The following is a 17573-nucleotide window of genomic DNA, read 5'->3' on the forward strand; positions in this document are numbered from 1 at the left end:
AAATTTGTTTAATTAATAGGTGTCAATATTATAAAAAGTAAGTTCACGCAAATATGTAATAATAGAAACTGCTTGAATCTGCTATTCAAACTCCATTAGGGCAATTCTTATTTTAAGTCCTGTTTTCTTCACTGGATATAAATATATCTGAAAGTTGGTCTTTACTTGGTCAATTTGTTAACAATATTACAATAATTTCTTATGTGGATTGAAGCTAATAGAAAGTTAACTCACTATAAAATAATGTTACAAGAGTGCCAGTAAGATGCTGCGTATAAAAAAATCCTCATTGGAAATTCAAATCTAATATTGAGTAAAAAGAAATTTTTATCTGTATTTAATGAATATATAAAGCTAAGTTTTTTGTAAATTTCTCAAAGATACACTATACAATTTTTTTTATGTATGTTGCACCAAAACATATTATCTTGGGTTGTCTTGTTAATGGAACAGACTTTGAAAGTGGCTTTCCATCGATACATTATTTGTGAGCATCTTTCTTTCTGACAAGAATTTTTTGTTATTAATTATATAAAATTCTAGATGAAAATATATTAAGAGGTAATTTATTTTTAATTTTTGTAAGATAATGAAGATAGAAATTTTTTTTTTATATATTTGTTACAGTAAAAAGCTGTTTTTAGTGAAAACGCATTTTAACTAGTTGAAACTAGTTTTTACTGGATGTCATTGTTAAAACCCGTTTTGTCTAGTTAAAACTAGAGTTTACTGCTGTACATGTTTTGATTTTAGATAAAACTAAAATCAAACATTAACTTTTTAACTTTTAACATTAGTTAAAACTAATTTTAGCTACATAAAATATGTTTGGGAGAAATAAATAAAGTGATGATTGGGATTAAAACATTTGTATTATTTAATACGATATTTATTGAAAATATTGGTCACACATCTGTGTTATTAACATTAATTAACCCTTTGTCCCCGAAGGCACCGATCGATCGGTACCCTGGCTTTTTAAGCAAAACTTCGAGGGTACCGATTCGTCGTTACTTTGGTAAATATTGATTTTTGTGAAATTTATTAACAACAGATATAATCTCGTTTGATACGAAGTGAATAAAGTATAATAATTCATTATATTAGTTGATAGCAGTATAAAATTTTGATTTCAAACAAATGTTTGATATAATGTGCGATAATTTCACAACAAATAAACATACATGCATAAGTGTTATATTGAATTGTACAAAACAATATTCTACCTCTTTCTGGCTCAGTGCCAGCAAACAACTATGTAACTAGACAATGTTAATTTTCACAAAATGTTACAACTTATCAAGTTTATGTGTCAGTTCTGATATATATTATTTTTTTTCTTATAAATTTTTCTAATAAAATGTATTGAAAAATATGGTATTTAAAACTAAAGATATTAATAAATGTAAGTGATTTTTTTCATATAGATATAATGATAATTTGATTTTTGGTAAACTTTTAAAATAATATCACCTGACTGACCTATATTGTCTTAGGAGGGATTGCAAAATAAACATAATCAAGATGTCGGGGGAAAAAGGGTTAAAGCGATACGAAATTCATCATACACTATAGCAGGGATGGGCAACCTGCGGTAATATTTTTTGTGGCCGGCGTGGCATAAAGTATGAATAAATATATCAATTTCCCAGCTTAATGAGATATTCGACAAAAATTCAAACGTTATTTTCTACAACTTATATTTGTGAAAAGTTTTTTTCGCAATGAATTTAGTAAAAATTAAAACAAGAAACTGGCTAACAGACACATCAACTAATTTAAAACTAGCAGTGACTGATATTTAATCAAATATTTTCAATATATTACATTTAGATCGGTGCCAGAAGCTATATTAAGTATACCTATGCTAATTTATAATTATATATGAATAAAGAATTGTGATTTACCAGCAGTTCCCCCCTCTTTTCTCTTGTGTGCGGCCCGCATCAGTTCAAAAGATTTGAAATGCGGCCCTTACGTAGAAAAAGGTTGCCCATCCCTGCACTATAGGAACATGTTAGCTGAATGACTTTGGTCAAAACAGTTTTTACTAAGCCATTTTGTTAAAACCCATTTTTGTCTAGTTAAAACTAGTTTTAACTCAAATTCATTTTTGACTAGCAGTAAGGCCGTGACTCCACTAGCCGTAAAAGGGCTGTAAAACCCCTCGTCGTAAAAGCTTTTAATCATGTGACCATGATATTTTACGCCGGAGCAGGTCGTAAAACCAACGTAAAAGCGAGTTGAGCAGTGTTCAACTTTCGAAGTGAATACAACCGTAAACCAGTACCATCCACCAATCAGAAGTCAGTTAAATCTAGGTCATCGTGACACGGTGCAAAAATGGCGGAAAACGAGCTTTTGTGTACGTTCTCTCGTGGCTACTCTAGAAGATCTGGAAAGATTTATCGAAAACATCCGAAAGTATTCATGTATCTACGACAAGAGGTATCCCGATTATAATAATGGATGCCTAAAACATGCGATATGAACGGCCAAAGGAAAATCCTTCAATTTAGAGGAGTATATAATAAAAAAGCTAAGCTTATAAATGCTGTATATTATCTTAATAATATAATAATAAAAGTCAATATAAGAAAGTAAAGATATTACTTTTACTATATTTGTAATTATAGTATAGAGAAAACTCGTAGAATATAATTGTCGTCTTTATATCGATATATCGCGTATACACCGTAATAGTACTGTCGCTGTAAAAAGCTTTGCTAGTCGGACCTCCACCACAATCCGAGTGCAAACGCAAATAGGTCACGTGATTAAAAGCTTTTACAGTGAAGGGTTTTACGTCTGTTTTACGGCTAGTGGAGTCGCGGCCTAAATTCTAGTTTTAACAATGACATCCAGTAAAAACTAGTTTCAACTAGTTAAAATGTGTTTTCACTAAAAACGGGTTCTTACTGTAACATATACATAGTAAACAACAACTTGGCAAGTTTGTATTTGCCAAACAATCTTCTTGATTATCTATTGGGCTATATTAAAACTATTAACCAATTAGATAAATGTTTTCCAAAGTGGTTCCTATGGACCTCTAGGGGTGCATGGACAATGTCAGGGGTCCACGAAAGGTTTAATAAAAAGTAAAATGATTGTGATCCATTTTAATTATTATGAAAGTTAAAAATAAATAGTAATAAATAAAATGGTAGTCATTTTTATGTCCTGAATAAAATATAAGTACGAGGGTCGTTCAATAAGTCCTTAGAAAAAGATAGAAAAACAAATTATTTTAGGTAGATTTTTTTATTTTTTAACATAATCTTCTTTAAACTCTATACACTTTTCCAAGCGTTTCTCCTACTTTTATAAGCCATCTAAAAAGTAAGATTTTGGAAGGTTATCAAAATAGGCATCTGTTTGGGCAATAACCCCCTCGTTTGACATGAACCATTGTCTGCCGAGCCATTGTTTACGTTTGGAAATAAAAAAAGTCACTGGGGCCCAAATCCGGTGAATATGGGGGATGTTATAATAATTCAAACTTTAATTCCATGATTTTGGCCATTGAAACTGCACAGGTGTGCACCTGTGCATTGTCTTGATGGAAGAGGATCTTTTTCTTTTTCAAATGAGGCCATTTTTCCTTGATTTCTTCACTAAGCTGGTGCAATAACGACACATAATACTCTCCAGTTATTGTTTTTCTTTCTTCCAAGTAATCAGTGTAGATGATTCTGCGTGTATTCCAAAAAACTGTGGCCATTACCTTTCCGGCCAATTTTGCTGTCTTCTCCTTCTTTGGAGCCCTTTTGCCTTCAAAAACCCACTGTTTTGACTGTTCTTTTGTCTCTGGAGTGTAGTAGTGTATCCACGTTTCATTCACAGTTGTGCATTGATGCAGAAACTCGTCAGGATTGCGACAAAAAAGTGCCAAAATAGCCTCAGAGTCGACCACACGATTACGTTTATTCTCCACTGAGAGCAAACATAGCACCCATCTTACTGAGATTTTTTTCACACCCAAGTTTTCATGCAAAATTGAAAACACTGTACCTTGTGATATGCCTGTGGCCTCAACTATTTCACGCACTTTGATTCGTCGATCACTCAAAGCCATATTGTGGATTTTGTCAATCATTTCGGGAGTAGTCACTGCCACTGGACGTCCAGAACGATGTTCATCTTTTGTGGATATACAGTCACATTTAAACTCATTACCCAATTGTAAACAGTTGCAAACACAGGAGCAGGTGTGCCATGAACTTCATCCAACTCAGCTTTGATCTCTTTCAGTGCTAAGCCTTTCAAATATAAGTGTTCAATCACTGCTTGAAACTCACTTTTTCCATTTTTCTAAATAAACAAAAGTTTCTTGCTTTAATCAACAATAAAAATGAACCATGTGATGGATGTGACTGAGACTCACAGCTGTCTAGTGAGTCATGATTAGGGTTGCCACCTATTCGGGTTTGACCCAGAGACTCCGGAATTCAGTGAGTTATCTCCGGGCTCCGGGATTAATTAATATTTCTCGGGTTGTGCAACTTGAAATGAATATGTATAAAATTATATGCAAACCGTCGCGTATATTTCTTCCCCCGTGTACCGAATTACTAGTGTGGTGGTCGTTGGCAAAGACATAACATCTATAACTGACGTAGGTGCAGTGCTGCTGCGTGCTATGTAGTGTACTCTCTCTTGTGACTGTTCTGTCGAGAGATGTCTATTGAGAGTGACATGGTATAGCCTACATAGGTGACAGTTTGATAATCAGTGTTTGTGTTGGTTGATGATCAACGGTAAGTTATAGTATATAGTTACTCCTACATCCCACGCTCTAGTCAGTCTCGAGCAGGTTAAATAGCGTTACATAACAAATGGTCTGTTGGACCCTCAAAAAATTTTTTTTTTATTTTCGGAGGTTTTTAAGTCTCCAAATTTTTTTAAAACTTTTTACCTGCGGGAAAACATTTTATCACGATTTTAATCAACTTTTAATGATGCATGATTAACGCTTAATTGTTTTTTATGGGATTTTTTTAATCAAATTTCATTTATCTAAAGTTCTAGTGCACAGATTTTACTTTGGTGAAGTTATTTAAAGCTACTTTCTGATGTCAAAAATGACATCCAATAGTTTTTTATTTTTTTTAATTAATAGATTTTATTGTATATACGTTTAATTAAGTTGGGGGGGGTCGGAAATCGCAATAAAAAGTGTAATTTTTGAAAAATATTTAGAAATATATGGCCAGCTAGTATTCACCCTATTTTAGACCCTTTACCCCCTGAGACTTCTATGGAAACGTCCCTGGGGTTTTTTTCTTTGGTTTCTTAAATTATCGTCTTCGGGCGAGACTAAGTTATGAGGTGGCAACCCTAGTCATGATGCTTACTAAAAGAAAAAAAGCCATTTTCGATGCTACAAGCGCCATCTATTGGATTTTCTAAGGACTTATTGAATGACCTTCGTACATAAAATATAAGTAATGACAAGCATTGCTTAGTGGGAATACTAGCTACGTCTTGCACATTTTCAGGTATTTGTCTGTGCTTCATTTATTGCATTGACATTTTAGAATTTATTTTGTTTGTTTATAGAATTTTACACATTTATTTAATTTTTCATTCCAAAGCAGTGATAATTATTGGTTGTTTTTCATAATTATAAAAACTAACGATTAAAAGTATATAAATAATTCATTTATTTTTATCAAAAATATGTTTTTCTATGAAAATTCAACAGATAAAATAAAATACTTATTATTATTATTTTTTTATTCTAATGAAACAGTGTTTTATATTTCTTTGCTTACACAGACACAATGTAGTGACAATTTTCAAACACCAGGCAAATTATTCATCTTTTTATTCAGTTGGTTATTCATACTTATTAGTTTTATATTTTTGTAATGTAATTATAACCCAATTAGAAATAAATTATACATTTTGTTGTTTTCACTGTATATACCCATTTTCCAAAAACAGCAAGCTTTAGCTAATAATTTCAATAAATATTACTTTAAATATCAAAATGTTTTATTTATATATTATTTTTATGTCACCATTCACCATTCAAGACATCAAAGTTAAATTTGTAATTCTGCTTTTATGTAGTTGTGTAGAGTTACTTCACTTGGGATTCATGATCAGGTTTTTGCTATGAGAAGGGATTCGTGGGCATAATAAGTTTGGGAACCATTGAATTAGATACAAATCAATTTTGCTAGAGGCAGTTAAGTTGCTATCTCTTGACTGTCTACTTCTAACCAAATTGATTTGTCTTTAGCCTTTCATGTAACACCAGTTCAAATTTTTATGACCGCATTCGAATGTAACTGTTCTTGAGAAAGGTTATTAAAAATAACCGAAAACGTTCGAATATTAGCAATAAACGGCTGTGTTTAAAAGGTATACTAGAGTCTATAGTGCATTCTTTAAGTATTATGGATTTGATTTTAAAAAATTTTATATTTTGAATTAACTAACATGGATTAATTCAAAATCGTAAAGTAGAAAATTAATATTAAAATAAGGATAAATAAGATAAAATATGATGTGCTTTGGAGTGTTTCAAAATTTATATCACCTAGACATTACAAAACATTCCTAATTTTATAGATTACAAATAATGTAGTGTGAAATATAACATGAAAAGATGAATTAGCTTATGAATTACAGATATATAGCCAGTATTGCCAAGTCTGGACTAAGGAGATGTGATTATTGTTGATGAAACTTCTGTTTAGTTATCAGAACTCTTAAACAGCAATCTCAACTTTATGCATTTCCATGTCCTCAAGTATTCATAATTTTTCTCTTTCAAAAATCAAACGAACTAGCCTGGTTTTATTCCAACAGGGAAACATCTCAGACTCTAACACATATTGTAACAATGCAGTGATAAATATGTTTGTATGTGTCATATTTATATTCTTTAATTCTCATATCCAGGGATTTGTAGTGTAAAGTACTATTTTTAGTATCTTAAGCCGTGGTCACACTATGCGACTTCCAGCCGCGCAGGCGACCGCAACCGCAACAAGCGCGAGTCGCGCGCGTCTTCTCGTGGTCACACATTGTTCGTTGCAGTTGCAACTCGAAACACGTGACCCTATAATAAACCAATAAAATTACAGTAGCTTGTTTTTGTCTACTTTCGTGAGTTTACCGACATTTTACTTTCTACTTCAGAATATTTACGGAATTTTAGCCACTTTTATTATTAAAATGGCAAGCAGTTCCTTTTCTGAAATGAATAAGAGAAAAAAGGCGATAATTTTGTTACAGCTCGCGAGAATACACGAAGAAAAAAATAAGAAAAAACGCTCATGCTGGGTTAAAACTTGGCGAAATGAAAATAAACGGGCTGAACAATCGTGCTTCCACCAGCTGATGAACGAATTAAGGCTTTCGGATGCCGAAGGTTATAGGGGATATATCCGTATGGATACAAATACTTTCCAAAGTATTTTAAGGAAGATAACCCCCGTAATAGCTAAAGAAGATACACATCTTCGAGGTTCTATTTCACCCGGAGAACGTCTTTCGTTGACACTTCGTTATTTAGCTACCGGTAAGAATATATTTTGTATTTAATTTATATTTTATGCAATCTTACGATTAAAATGGTTCATATATAATTTAGGAGAAACGTTTCGTAGTTTGGCATACCAATTTAGAGTGGCCCATAATACAATATCAGTCATTATCCCAGAAGTTTTGGATGCCATTTATCAATCTTATAAAAGTGAATATTTGAGGGTAAGTGTTGTTCAGAAGAAAGCTTGAATGATTTAATTCATTTTTAATTGATATATTTTTTTCTTTTATGTAAGCATTTATTTTATTCAATTGTATATTATTAAATGTAATCAAATAAATCTAACAATAACTTTCATAAATTCAGATTTGATTTATATCAAATATAGCATTTAACTTTTGTATTAATTCAGTTTTAATACATTTAATGTTACTATCAAGATATGTTTGACAAATATACAACACAAGGTATATCTCAATAATGTTAATTTGAAAAAAAATTGTGCAGAAAAAATTTATTTCAAATGCTCTTAAAGAAATTCATATTATTTTGATTTTTAACTTTATTATTATATTGGCTACATCAATTTAAAATTGTTTATTTTTCTAAGGTACCATCTACAGTATGTGAATGGGAAGATATTGCTAGGAATTTGATGAAATGTGGCAATTTCCTCATTGCCTTGGTGCAATAGATGGAAAACATGTACAAATCATATGTCCTAAGCAATCTGGATCTGCTTATTATAATTACAAAGGTAGTATTTTTGTTATTAGTCAATTATTTAAGGTTGTACTCAGTTATTCTGTTTGCTAAAACTCTATTTTTTCCAAATAAGGATTTTATAGTGTGGTTATGATGGCAATAGTGCGAGCAGATCTTTCATTTACATATGTGGATGCAGGCACTAATGGGAGACAAAGTGATTCTTCGATTTGGAATGCATCAAATCTGAAGAAAGCCATTGATGATGGAAAGTTAAACTTTCCACCAGATAGTCCTCTTCAAAGTGGAGGACAGCCAATTCCATATGTATTTGTTACGGATGAAGGAATTGGTATGTCTTCACGAGTAATGAGGCCTTACCCAATGAAACAGTTGACAGCTGAGAAATCCATCTTTAATTATAGGTAAAAGAGCTATTTAATATTAATTATTTAAGACAGTTTATTATTATTATTAGTGTATAACTAATGAAAACTGTTTAATTTAATTCAAATTGAAATTATTGTTAGATTATCAAGAGCAAGGAGAGTTGTCGAAAATGCATTTGGCATCCTCACTTCTGTTTGGCGAGTCTTCTCTACAGTGATTTTATTATCCCCGGATAAGGCTGCAAAAATCATCCTAACATGTTGTGTTCTTCACAACATGTTACGGGAAAGAAAAATAAAATCTTATCTCACAGTTGCTACCAGTGACAACTTTGGAGAGCAACATCAACAGTTTACACCCTTGGAAAGCAGTCGTAATTTAAATCCATCAACAACAGTGGCAAAAGCAATCCGTGATGAATTCAAGACATATTTTAATACTGTAGGCCAAGTAGAATGGCAATGAGATGAAATTTGTTTATAAAATTATTTATAATAAATGTGAAATGTAAAAATATTTAAAAAGTTTGGAATTATTATGATTATGTCATTATAAATGATACACTATTTTGAGTTAAGAAATACAACTTTGATACAATAAGTGAAAGATATTTATTAATTAATTATTATTCATAATATTTTTTTCTTCTTCTACAATAAGTGAAAATATTTTCATCTGTAAATCTAAGGCATTTTTCTGGGGAAGTGTTCTTAGTTTGGCAGCTACAAGATTGCCAAATTCATCGAACACATCCTTCTTTGGTTCATTACAGAGAGCCTGAAAAAATATTTAATAGACAATCTTAAATGAAAAGGCAGATCAGGTTTTCAGTCATATTATTTAATAATAATCTTTGTATTTGTGTAATATTTATAGTATCAGTTACTAAAGTGAACACTTACTCAATAATTTTGAGTTGTTTAGTTGTTCACTCTGAGCTGTAAACTATAAATAAATAAATTATACATTTTTAAATAACTTACATTCATTGCACATTTGTAAAAATTTTCTTTCTCCTTTTCTGCCATCTTTTTTTTCTTCTTAGGTGGCTGTGCATCAAATGTACATGGTGACAATGAAATACTTTCATTTAACATTTCATTATCATCATGCACATCTATATTTGCTTCTTCTGCCTCATCAGATATGCAGCCAGAAGTGGATTGTGTTTGATTTAACTATAAATAGAAATAGGCTATATTTAATTAATTTTTACCTACTTTAATATATAAAATATATATAACTTATATAATTACATCGTATGACGACAGCGGTGACATCGTTTTCTTGTATGAATTTAAAAGAAAACTCATAGACGACCAATGTTCCCACGTTGGTTTATATATTTCGTGTTCTCCACATCCACTTCGCCTGCTGTCATCTACTTTTTTTTTAATCCTCAGAAACGACGTTCGGAGATGGTGGAATTTTTTACTTAGTACTTTAGCTATATTTAAATCAATATTGTCGTTACCAAACTAAAAACAATCAACATTCTATATCCAGAAATCTAAAAATGGTACTTACGATCAACGCCGAGACTTTCACTAATCTCACGCCATGCCTGCGCTTTTTTATCTTTTCTTCGATAAAATGAAGAATTAAAGTCCCACAGGCATTCGTGAGACTGGATGAGTTCGATCAACCTGGATTCTATACACGTGTCATCCATATTCTTGTTATCCGCCATGATGAACTATTTTCAATGTTGCCACCGCATGACGTGGCTCAAAGGCGTTTGCTGATTGGATGCGCGTTTGCAACCGTCGCCAGTAGAACAAACTTTCTTGTTTCTAGTTGTGGTTGCAGTCGCGCCGGTTTTCGAGGGGGGATTACTAGTTAACGGGAACAGCCGTCGCGGTTGCAGTTGCCGCGCGGCTGGAAGTCGCATAGTGTGACCACGGCTTTAGGAAACCGACACTAACTGCGGCCGGTAAAACTTCCGTTAACCTAACGGGTACTTTACGCGGATTCGAGATTAGAGTGCCAGGCCTGGTCTTTTACGCATGCACCGAAAATATATTAGTAAGAATAACGACAAATATCAAGTCAAAGTAAAAGTTTCAAATATATTTAATTAGTAAATAGAATTTACTATGTACAATTGTCTATGATCCAAAACAAAATTTATTAACGAAGATCAACAAGTCAACCCGACAATAAACTCAGCTACTTAGCTTAACTTAATATTAATTCCCCTTTGAAAATTCGACAAATTAAATACTTAGGAACTATGAACAGAATCTCTTACGAACTAAACGTCTATCCATCACCTCACTATACTAGGAACCTATTTCCTCAATCCTTTCGTTATCGTCAAATCGAATTCCTCTTTAACACCTTGGATCACCTAATTCTCAATTGGGACTTCGACCAGGAATCACCTTGCTCTGGAAATCACCTCGCTCTGGAAATCACCTCGTCCTTCTTCGTTAGCGTGCTGGTTTTATGCTGTGAGGTGACGTCACAATTCAGCTGGGTTACTCCCCTTATTTACATACTTAGTTTCCTAACATTAAGTTTCTTTCTGGCAGCTTTAATTTTCCAACAAAAGCTTATAAACCGTTTACAAAGTATTTAGCACAATTTTCTGGGATATTATGACGGTTTAGTAAGTTCTTTGCTAGTGAGTGTGGGGAGTCCCTTCTCCATTTTTTTTTTCTGCGGACTGTTTATTTACTCTGGGCAGCACAAGTGCGTGTGAATTTTTCCTACAGCGCTCGTTCTTTCATGAGTTGGTTTATTATCTTCTTTTTTGGTTACTAATAAGAGAGTGGTGGAGAACCTTCGTCCTAAATAAACATAAGCCCCAAACAAAATATAATAAAATAAAAATAACGCTCGGACTCAGTTCCTTACACCAGGACATGTTAATGGTCCATTAAACCTGGAATTCACTAAAGGAACTATGTGTACCCTGGGAACTTGTAATTCGTTTAAGGCAGGGCTCGCCAAAGTAATTGATATCGACCCCACCAGGGGTCGATATAACATTATTGGGGGTTGACAAAAAGACTAAAACTTACAAATTTTGAACCGAATATTGCTAATCTTGCTAAGGATCATCAAGCTTATCCATCTCATTGATTGTCATTTACAAAAATTGTTATTAACATATACAATAAATGTAAAAATAAAAGATAGATATTAAAATAGTAAGAGCTTTTTTTTTGCTTGTAACACAAACTTTTTGGTGGTGGGGGTTGATGTGAAGTTTTGAAAAGTTGTAGGGGGTGCGATGATTAAAAACGTTAGGTGACCCCTGGTTTAAGGTGTCATTACCATTGTACAAGATCAGTAACCTGTATGTTGTATAAAATGTTTTATAAGTGAGTTGGAGATTTAACTTTTTAGTAATCTTGGTGAATAATTGATAAGTGATGCATTGTACAGTACCTGTGAACCTTTGCAATTTGTTTAATGTGATATAGTTTTTGTATGGTGTCTGATGAGTAGCTATAGTATAACTGCAATTTTATAGTGCATGGGATGTGTTGAATTAGATGAGAAAGAAATAAGAAAAGCTTGATGAGTGTGTTTATGATAGGTTTGTGTTGTTACTTTGTTGTTCAGCTCAATATTGAGGTCTAGGAAGTGGATACTGCAGCTATGAGATTGTTCTAAATTTAGCTTTATGCCAAAACTATTGTTGTTAAAAGTATGTAAGCATTCATGAATGTTAGACTTTGTTTTCCACAGGATCAAAATGTTGTTGATGTATCTAGTGTATAGCAAAATATTGGGAAGGAATTTTATTTGAGATTGCTGTTTAAGAGTTCTGATAACTTACAAAGATTTCCAGATAGAGGGCTTCCCATTGGTACTCATGGTTCTACAGATATGTTTGATTATTAAAGACAAAAAGAGGATGTGGACCAGATCTAGGATCTGTTGATGAAACAAGTTGCATTTTGTGTGACATTGAATAGGAAATCCCTTAATATGCAGAAACAAGGTTTTATAGGTATCAATGGGTATAGAGAGATGCACTGTAAGGTGTTTGTTGCTAATTGTAATGATGGTGGACTTCACGCCGATCACTGAATAGGCAAGAGACGAGAAAATTAACATTCAGGTGTTAAACTATGTACGAATATATGTACGCTAGTAAATATAGCGCTTTCGACGAAACTATTTTTTTCTTCTTCAGGTAGATAATAATGGTTAAATTCCTTTTTAGAACCAAAAATTTTTTGAAATGAACAAACCGTTTTAGAACTTCGGAACAAGACCAATGATGGAACTGAGCGAGAAGAAATTTAAACATGCGCACGTGGTGACATAGTGCATGCGCTATAAAATACTGAGTCGCACCAACGTAGTGGGTGTGAATACCGGATGTAGTATTTTCCAATGGGATAGAGTAAATTCCAGACCTCTCTAGTACGGACGTAGCATCCCTGTCATTGCACAGTAGCCTCTTAAGATTTGGCTACGGGGAGACTCATAGAAAAAGTGCATGTTGCCTAAGCGTTTGTTGCTATTAAGTGTAACAGCCTTTAATTTGTTAGTGAGCTTGAGTGGGTTGGTGAATGTATAGGCTTATCCTGCCAGGTGATTGGCTAAAAGGTGATGTATTTTTTTTCCTCCATTAGAATGGTAGGGGATATGCCTTCGTCAGTGATGGGACAAATTCTTCGGCCTTGTTTATGTTCTTTGTGAAGGCAAAGAATCTTGGAGTGTCCAGAGAAAATACAAAAGTATAGGTAAGACCAAGCTGTCTGGCTAGGCTAGTGTGATTGAACTGGGTAATCTTATTTTGAAGAATGTTGATGAAATTGGTGTCTGTAGGTTGACATTTGGTGTTTTCTATGTATTTTTCCAATAAGGAGACATATGTTAATCTTTATAACACAACTTTGGCTGCTTTTATCCACTTTAATAAGAATGACGATGTTATTATGGAGGCAGTTCTTGCTTTGTGTGATACTCTTTCATAACTGGATTTCTTCATGATCAACGCTCGAGTGCTTGTGGTGGAAGATTGTTTGCTATCAGAAGAAATTCTGGCAAGTGTGGTGGTAATTATTTCCTTCTAGTGTAAGAAGGTTGTGTTAAAAAGATCAATATATGTCAATGATTAATTGGAATCCACTTTATTAATTAATATATAAGTTACCTGTAATTAATTAAATAAGTTATACTGAGTTCTAATTATTAAATTGTTAAATTTAGTAGAGGAGGACAGTTTTTTCTATCTTTAGTTCTAAGCTAAATAGTAATTAATTTTAAATAAGAGAATTACAGCTCAAGAAATCTACATTTGTGCTTATAAAGCAATATCATCATAGAATAGGGGTTGGCATGCAGTGCCTATGGGCACTATGGTGCTGTGCTGCATTTCAGATGCACTTTCTAGAACCATAGTTATGCAAGTGCAAGTATATATACTTGTAATTTTATGTAATTTGATTTTGTATTATGTACATGCTTCTAATTTTCATTTTTTAGTTATATGCATGTATAATCTTTATTTTGTAAAGATATACATGTTTCAAAACATAATTGTTTTGTTTATTTATTACATTGTGATTTTTTTAAAAGAAAGTTAAACTATATGCCTTTAATGATTTTTAAAATATTTATTGTACCCTTAGCAACAAAAAGGTTGCTAATCCCTGTCATAGAATATTATTTTTTGTTTGGAAATTTAAGAATTTAAAAATATATTTATAGCTCATCAATTTGCTGGGCCCAATAGAGGAAGAGGAGGCAAACAAGTACCATCACAGCCAAATTATGGATACAATCCCAATCCTGGTGGCTATGGACAGAGTCCACAGATATTTGAAGACACTAGCATTCCTCCTTATGCATCTCAGCCACAATCTTATTCACATATGCCCCCTCAAGGTAGTATATTATATTATAATCTAAATGCATATTTTTATTTTGTATAAGTGTTTACGTAATTACAGTATGTCATATTTTTTTCTATTTGTGTCTAAAATTGCTGTTTAATAGGGAATGTAATGGGAGACTGGTCAAGTCAAGGCTATGGTCAACCTTTCCCTGGGCAACAGGTACTTTCAGATCCAATGGCTGCCATGGCAGTTCAGTATGGACAGACTTTGGCTGGACAAGGAAAGGAGTTTGTAAATGAAAAAGTAAATGTTTTTTCTTCTTTATTATAAAATAATTTTTCTCTTTACATCTTGTTAATTCTTTTGTTAGAATTTGTGAAAATCTTGTTATTGATTTAATAGATTGCAAGTTAGAATTCTGCACTGTGTCATACTTATTGATATTCATTGATTTTTCAATTGGAAATGTTTAAAGTGAATTCTCACAAAATATATTGCTATAAACAATATAATTTGTGCTCTTATTGAGTTGAATAAACATTGTAATATGTTTGTTCTGATGATGTTATTGGGTTGTTTGAAAAAGTTTGTAGCAATTTTTCATAGCCGACAGTTGATGTGACCAGAGGGTCAGCATTTCTTTTCTTTAGTGCCTTGTCAGGACTGACACCACCGTGTCTCGATTGACACAGAATCCAAGACAGTGTGTTGGTTCGGTGTGTAGGTCACGTGAGCGGCCACATGCGTGGGCAATCAGATTTGGGATGGAGTCTGCATGTTAGTGAGCAGGAACTAACTCACACAGTGACTAGGTTAACAAAACAACTATTTATTTGTAAAGGAAAGAAAATACATTGAATGCAGTTTATTGATAGTGAGTGTAATAAATTGAGCTAAAATAGGTCTAGATAGACCTAATTTCATGGTTCTCTAGAGAGAGAGTTTACAGTGGTTTGCGAGTTGATAAATATCTGGAGTAGAGGATGTCCTGGAGGATAAAGTAGAGGTTTTGGGATGACTAGGTTGTGACTTGTTTAGGATCGTCAGGAAAGTTCTGAATCTCCAATAGTTTGTCTTTAAAGGAGCAATGGTAGGTGATGTTTGAGGGCGAGTAGATGAGATGTCCAGTTGGGTAAGATTGGGCACTGACACAATTAAAAGTTGGAGAAATTCTGTGATGACTTTACTCTTGGAGGAATGGGCGACGACTGCCTAAACTTGCAGTTCCTTGCTATATTCAACTGATGAAATCAAGACAATAGGTCAGGAGTTATGAGAAAGTGTCACTTTTGCTGCTGAGAACCTAACAAACGATTAACTCCCAGGTGTGAAAGTTGGCAGTTATCTGACAAAATTTTATTGTCAAAATGGTTTATGTTATGATTTAGTTATGTAAATAAATTATGTAGTGCGGAGTGTCACATTGACACACTAGGTAAAGTGAAAATTATTAGAATTGTATGAATCAATTGTTGTGTACAAAAAATGGTGTTGTCTGTTATAAGAGAAATTAAAAGTTTGTTAGAAAATTCATTAGGATTATTTAAATAATCTTAAACAATTTTTGTAATGGATGTTTAATTTATCTTGTGAAAGAGAAAGCAAGAAAGTTGCATTTTTGACATTTGTTTCTTTTATCAAAAAGTCAAAAATACCATACAAACTGCAAAATAAATATATGATGTTTATGGTGAGGGTGCTCTAGCAGAGTCAACTGTTTAACTCGTTAATTCCCCCGCAGCGTAAAAAAAAATCATAATTAATAATTAAATTATAATTAAAAATAATCAAAACGAAAAAAAAAACGAAAGAAATGTGTTAATTTTGAAGAAAAAGCTTCAAAGTACAATTCCCCTCTTCTCGCCTTAGCGCGAAACTTGACACCGATGAGTCATTGTTTACACAGCTGGATGACCTTGAGAACAGCTGGTGTCGTCTTTCGCGGGACATTCTCATGAAACTCTCGGGAGGAGAAGGGTAAAAAGTAGGGTGAATACTAGATGGTGGTATATTTCTAAACATTTTTTTAAAATTACGATTTTAATTGATATTTCCGACCCCCCCGACTTAATTAAACGTAATTATAAAAAAATCTATTAATTAAAAAAATTAAAAAACTATTGGATGTTGTTTTTGACATCAGAAAATAGCTTTAAATAACTTTACCGAAGTAAAATCGACGCACTAGAAGTTTAGAATGATGAATGAAGTTCCATAAAAAAATCCCATAAAAAAACAATTAAGCGTTAATTGCAGGTCATTAAAGGTTAATTAAAATCGCAATAAAATTTTTTCGCGCGGGTAAAAATTTTTGAAAAAATTTGGAGACTTAGAAAACATTCCAAAGATCAAAAAAAATGTTTTTCGGTCCCAAAGTACCGTTTTTTTAGTAGACGCATATCAAATCTTTCCGAGTATCATCGGGTTCATTCTCCCAAAGTGAACCATAGAAGAAGAATAGTACTCAATTATTTTCCATTCTTAACCCCTTTCTGCCCACGCTTGAACTGAGTTCGAGCAAGTTACATAGCATTACAAACAAAATGCTTAGGGAAGTTGTCAACGCTAATAACTTTCATATCGTTTATTGGCGTAACCCAACAATTTATAGATTCTTAAGAAATGATAAGAAGGAGAATCAGAATTCTTTGACGGGGATTTATTCCATACCTTTAAAAGACCATTGCTTTGACTCTGACCTAGTTTATGTAGGAGCAACTATGCGGCAGTTAAAACAAAGACTCAAAGAACACAGATACTCCGTTAATAATAACTCGGATAGTTCTGTGCTTGCATCGTTCGCCAAACAGCGAGAGGTCAACGTCTATTGGGATCAAGCATCCATCATCAGAGCTGCGACCAACAGACATGCAGTGAGGCATCTCAAGTAGCTAGAGATATACAAGGCACATATAAGAATGGGTTGCATTAATCATAGAGATGCAGACACATTGTCCACTGTGTGGAAATCTTTTTACAGTAACACGCGTTAATACCTTGTGGTCATCCTGCAATCTTCCTTATGGCGGCTATAATTTTATGTTATTTTTGTTTTATTTTCAGTGTTTATACGTAATCCTCGTGTGCATTTTCCTTTATTTTTGTATTTATATTTATTCTACACATGCGCAATTCCTGTTGGATTTTCACATGTATTCCATACATTCTAT

At 33.0% G+C, this 17573-nt stretch overlaps 3 protein-coding genes across 4 annotated transcripts in view; 2 read left to right on the plus strand and 1 right to left on the minus strand.

The window, feature by feature from the left end:
- Yif1 (Yip1d-interacting factor 1) overlaps positions 1-17573 on the plus strand; it is a 56097-nt gene that overhangs the window by 25965 nt on the left and 12559 nt on the right. Inside the window, exons 2-3 of the mRNA XM_067277378.1 lie at positions 14276-14452; positions 14564-14706. Coding sequence (XP_067133479.1) covers positions 14276-14452; positions 14564-14706 — 320 coding nt within the window. The remainder of the gene's footprint in view (positions 1-14275; positions 14453-14563; positions 14707-17573) is intronic.
- Positions 6994-9123, plus strand: LOC136981093 (uncharacterized). Of its 2 annotated transcripts, XM_067277356.1 has the most exons (5): positions 6994-7537; positions 7610-7725; positions 8115-8261; positions 8343-8634; positions 8740-9123. In XM_067277356.1, exons 3-5 carry the CDS (start codon positions 8165-8167, stop codon positions 9062-9064), a joined length of 714 nt encoding a protein of 237 aa, XP_067133457.1. In that variant the 5' UTR covers positions 6994-7537; positions 7610-7725; positions 8115-8164; the 3' UTR covers positions 9065-9123. The 2 variants fall into 2 exon arrangements, with proteins under 2 accessions (XP_067133457.1, XP_067133458.1); XM_067277357.1 differs by having other exon boundaries at positions 6994-7725.
- On the minus strand, positions 9187-10507 carry LOC136981094 (transcription factor Adf-1-like). The gene is made up of 4 exons (XM_067277358.1): positions 10127-10507; positions 9856-10046; positions 9583-9777; positions 9187-9376 (listed from the first exon to the last, which is right to left on the minus strand). Exons 1-4 carry the CDS (start codon positions 10287-10289, stop codon positions 9218-9220), a joined length of 708 nt encoding a protein of 235 aa, XP_067133459.1. The 5' UTR covers positions 10290-10507; the 3' UTR covers positions 9187-9217.

This window comes from Centruroides vittatus, unplaced genomic scaffold, assembly GCF_030686945.1.
Source record: "Centruroides vittatus isolate TY-2023 unplaced genomic scaffold, ASM3068694v2 contig_743, whole genome shotgun sequence".
Classification (NCBI taxonomy): Eukaryota; Metazoa; Arthropoda; class Arachnida; order Scorpiones; family Buthidae; genus Centruroides; species Centruroides vittatus.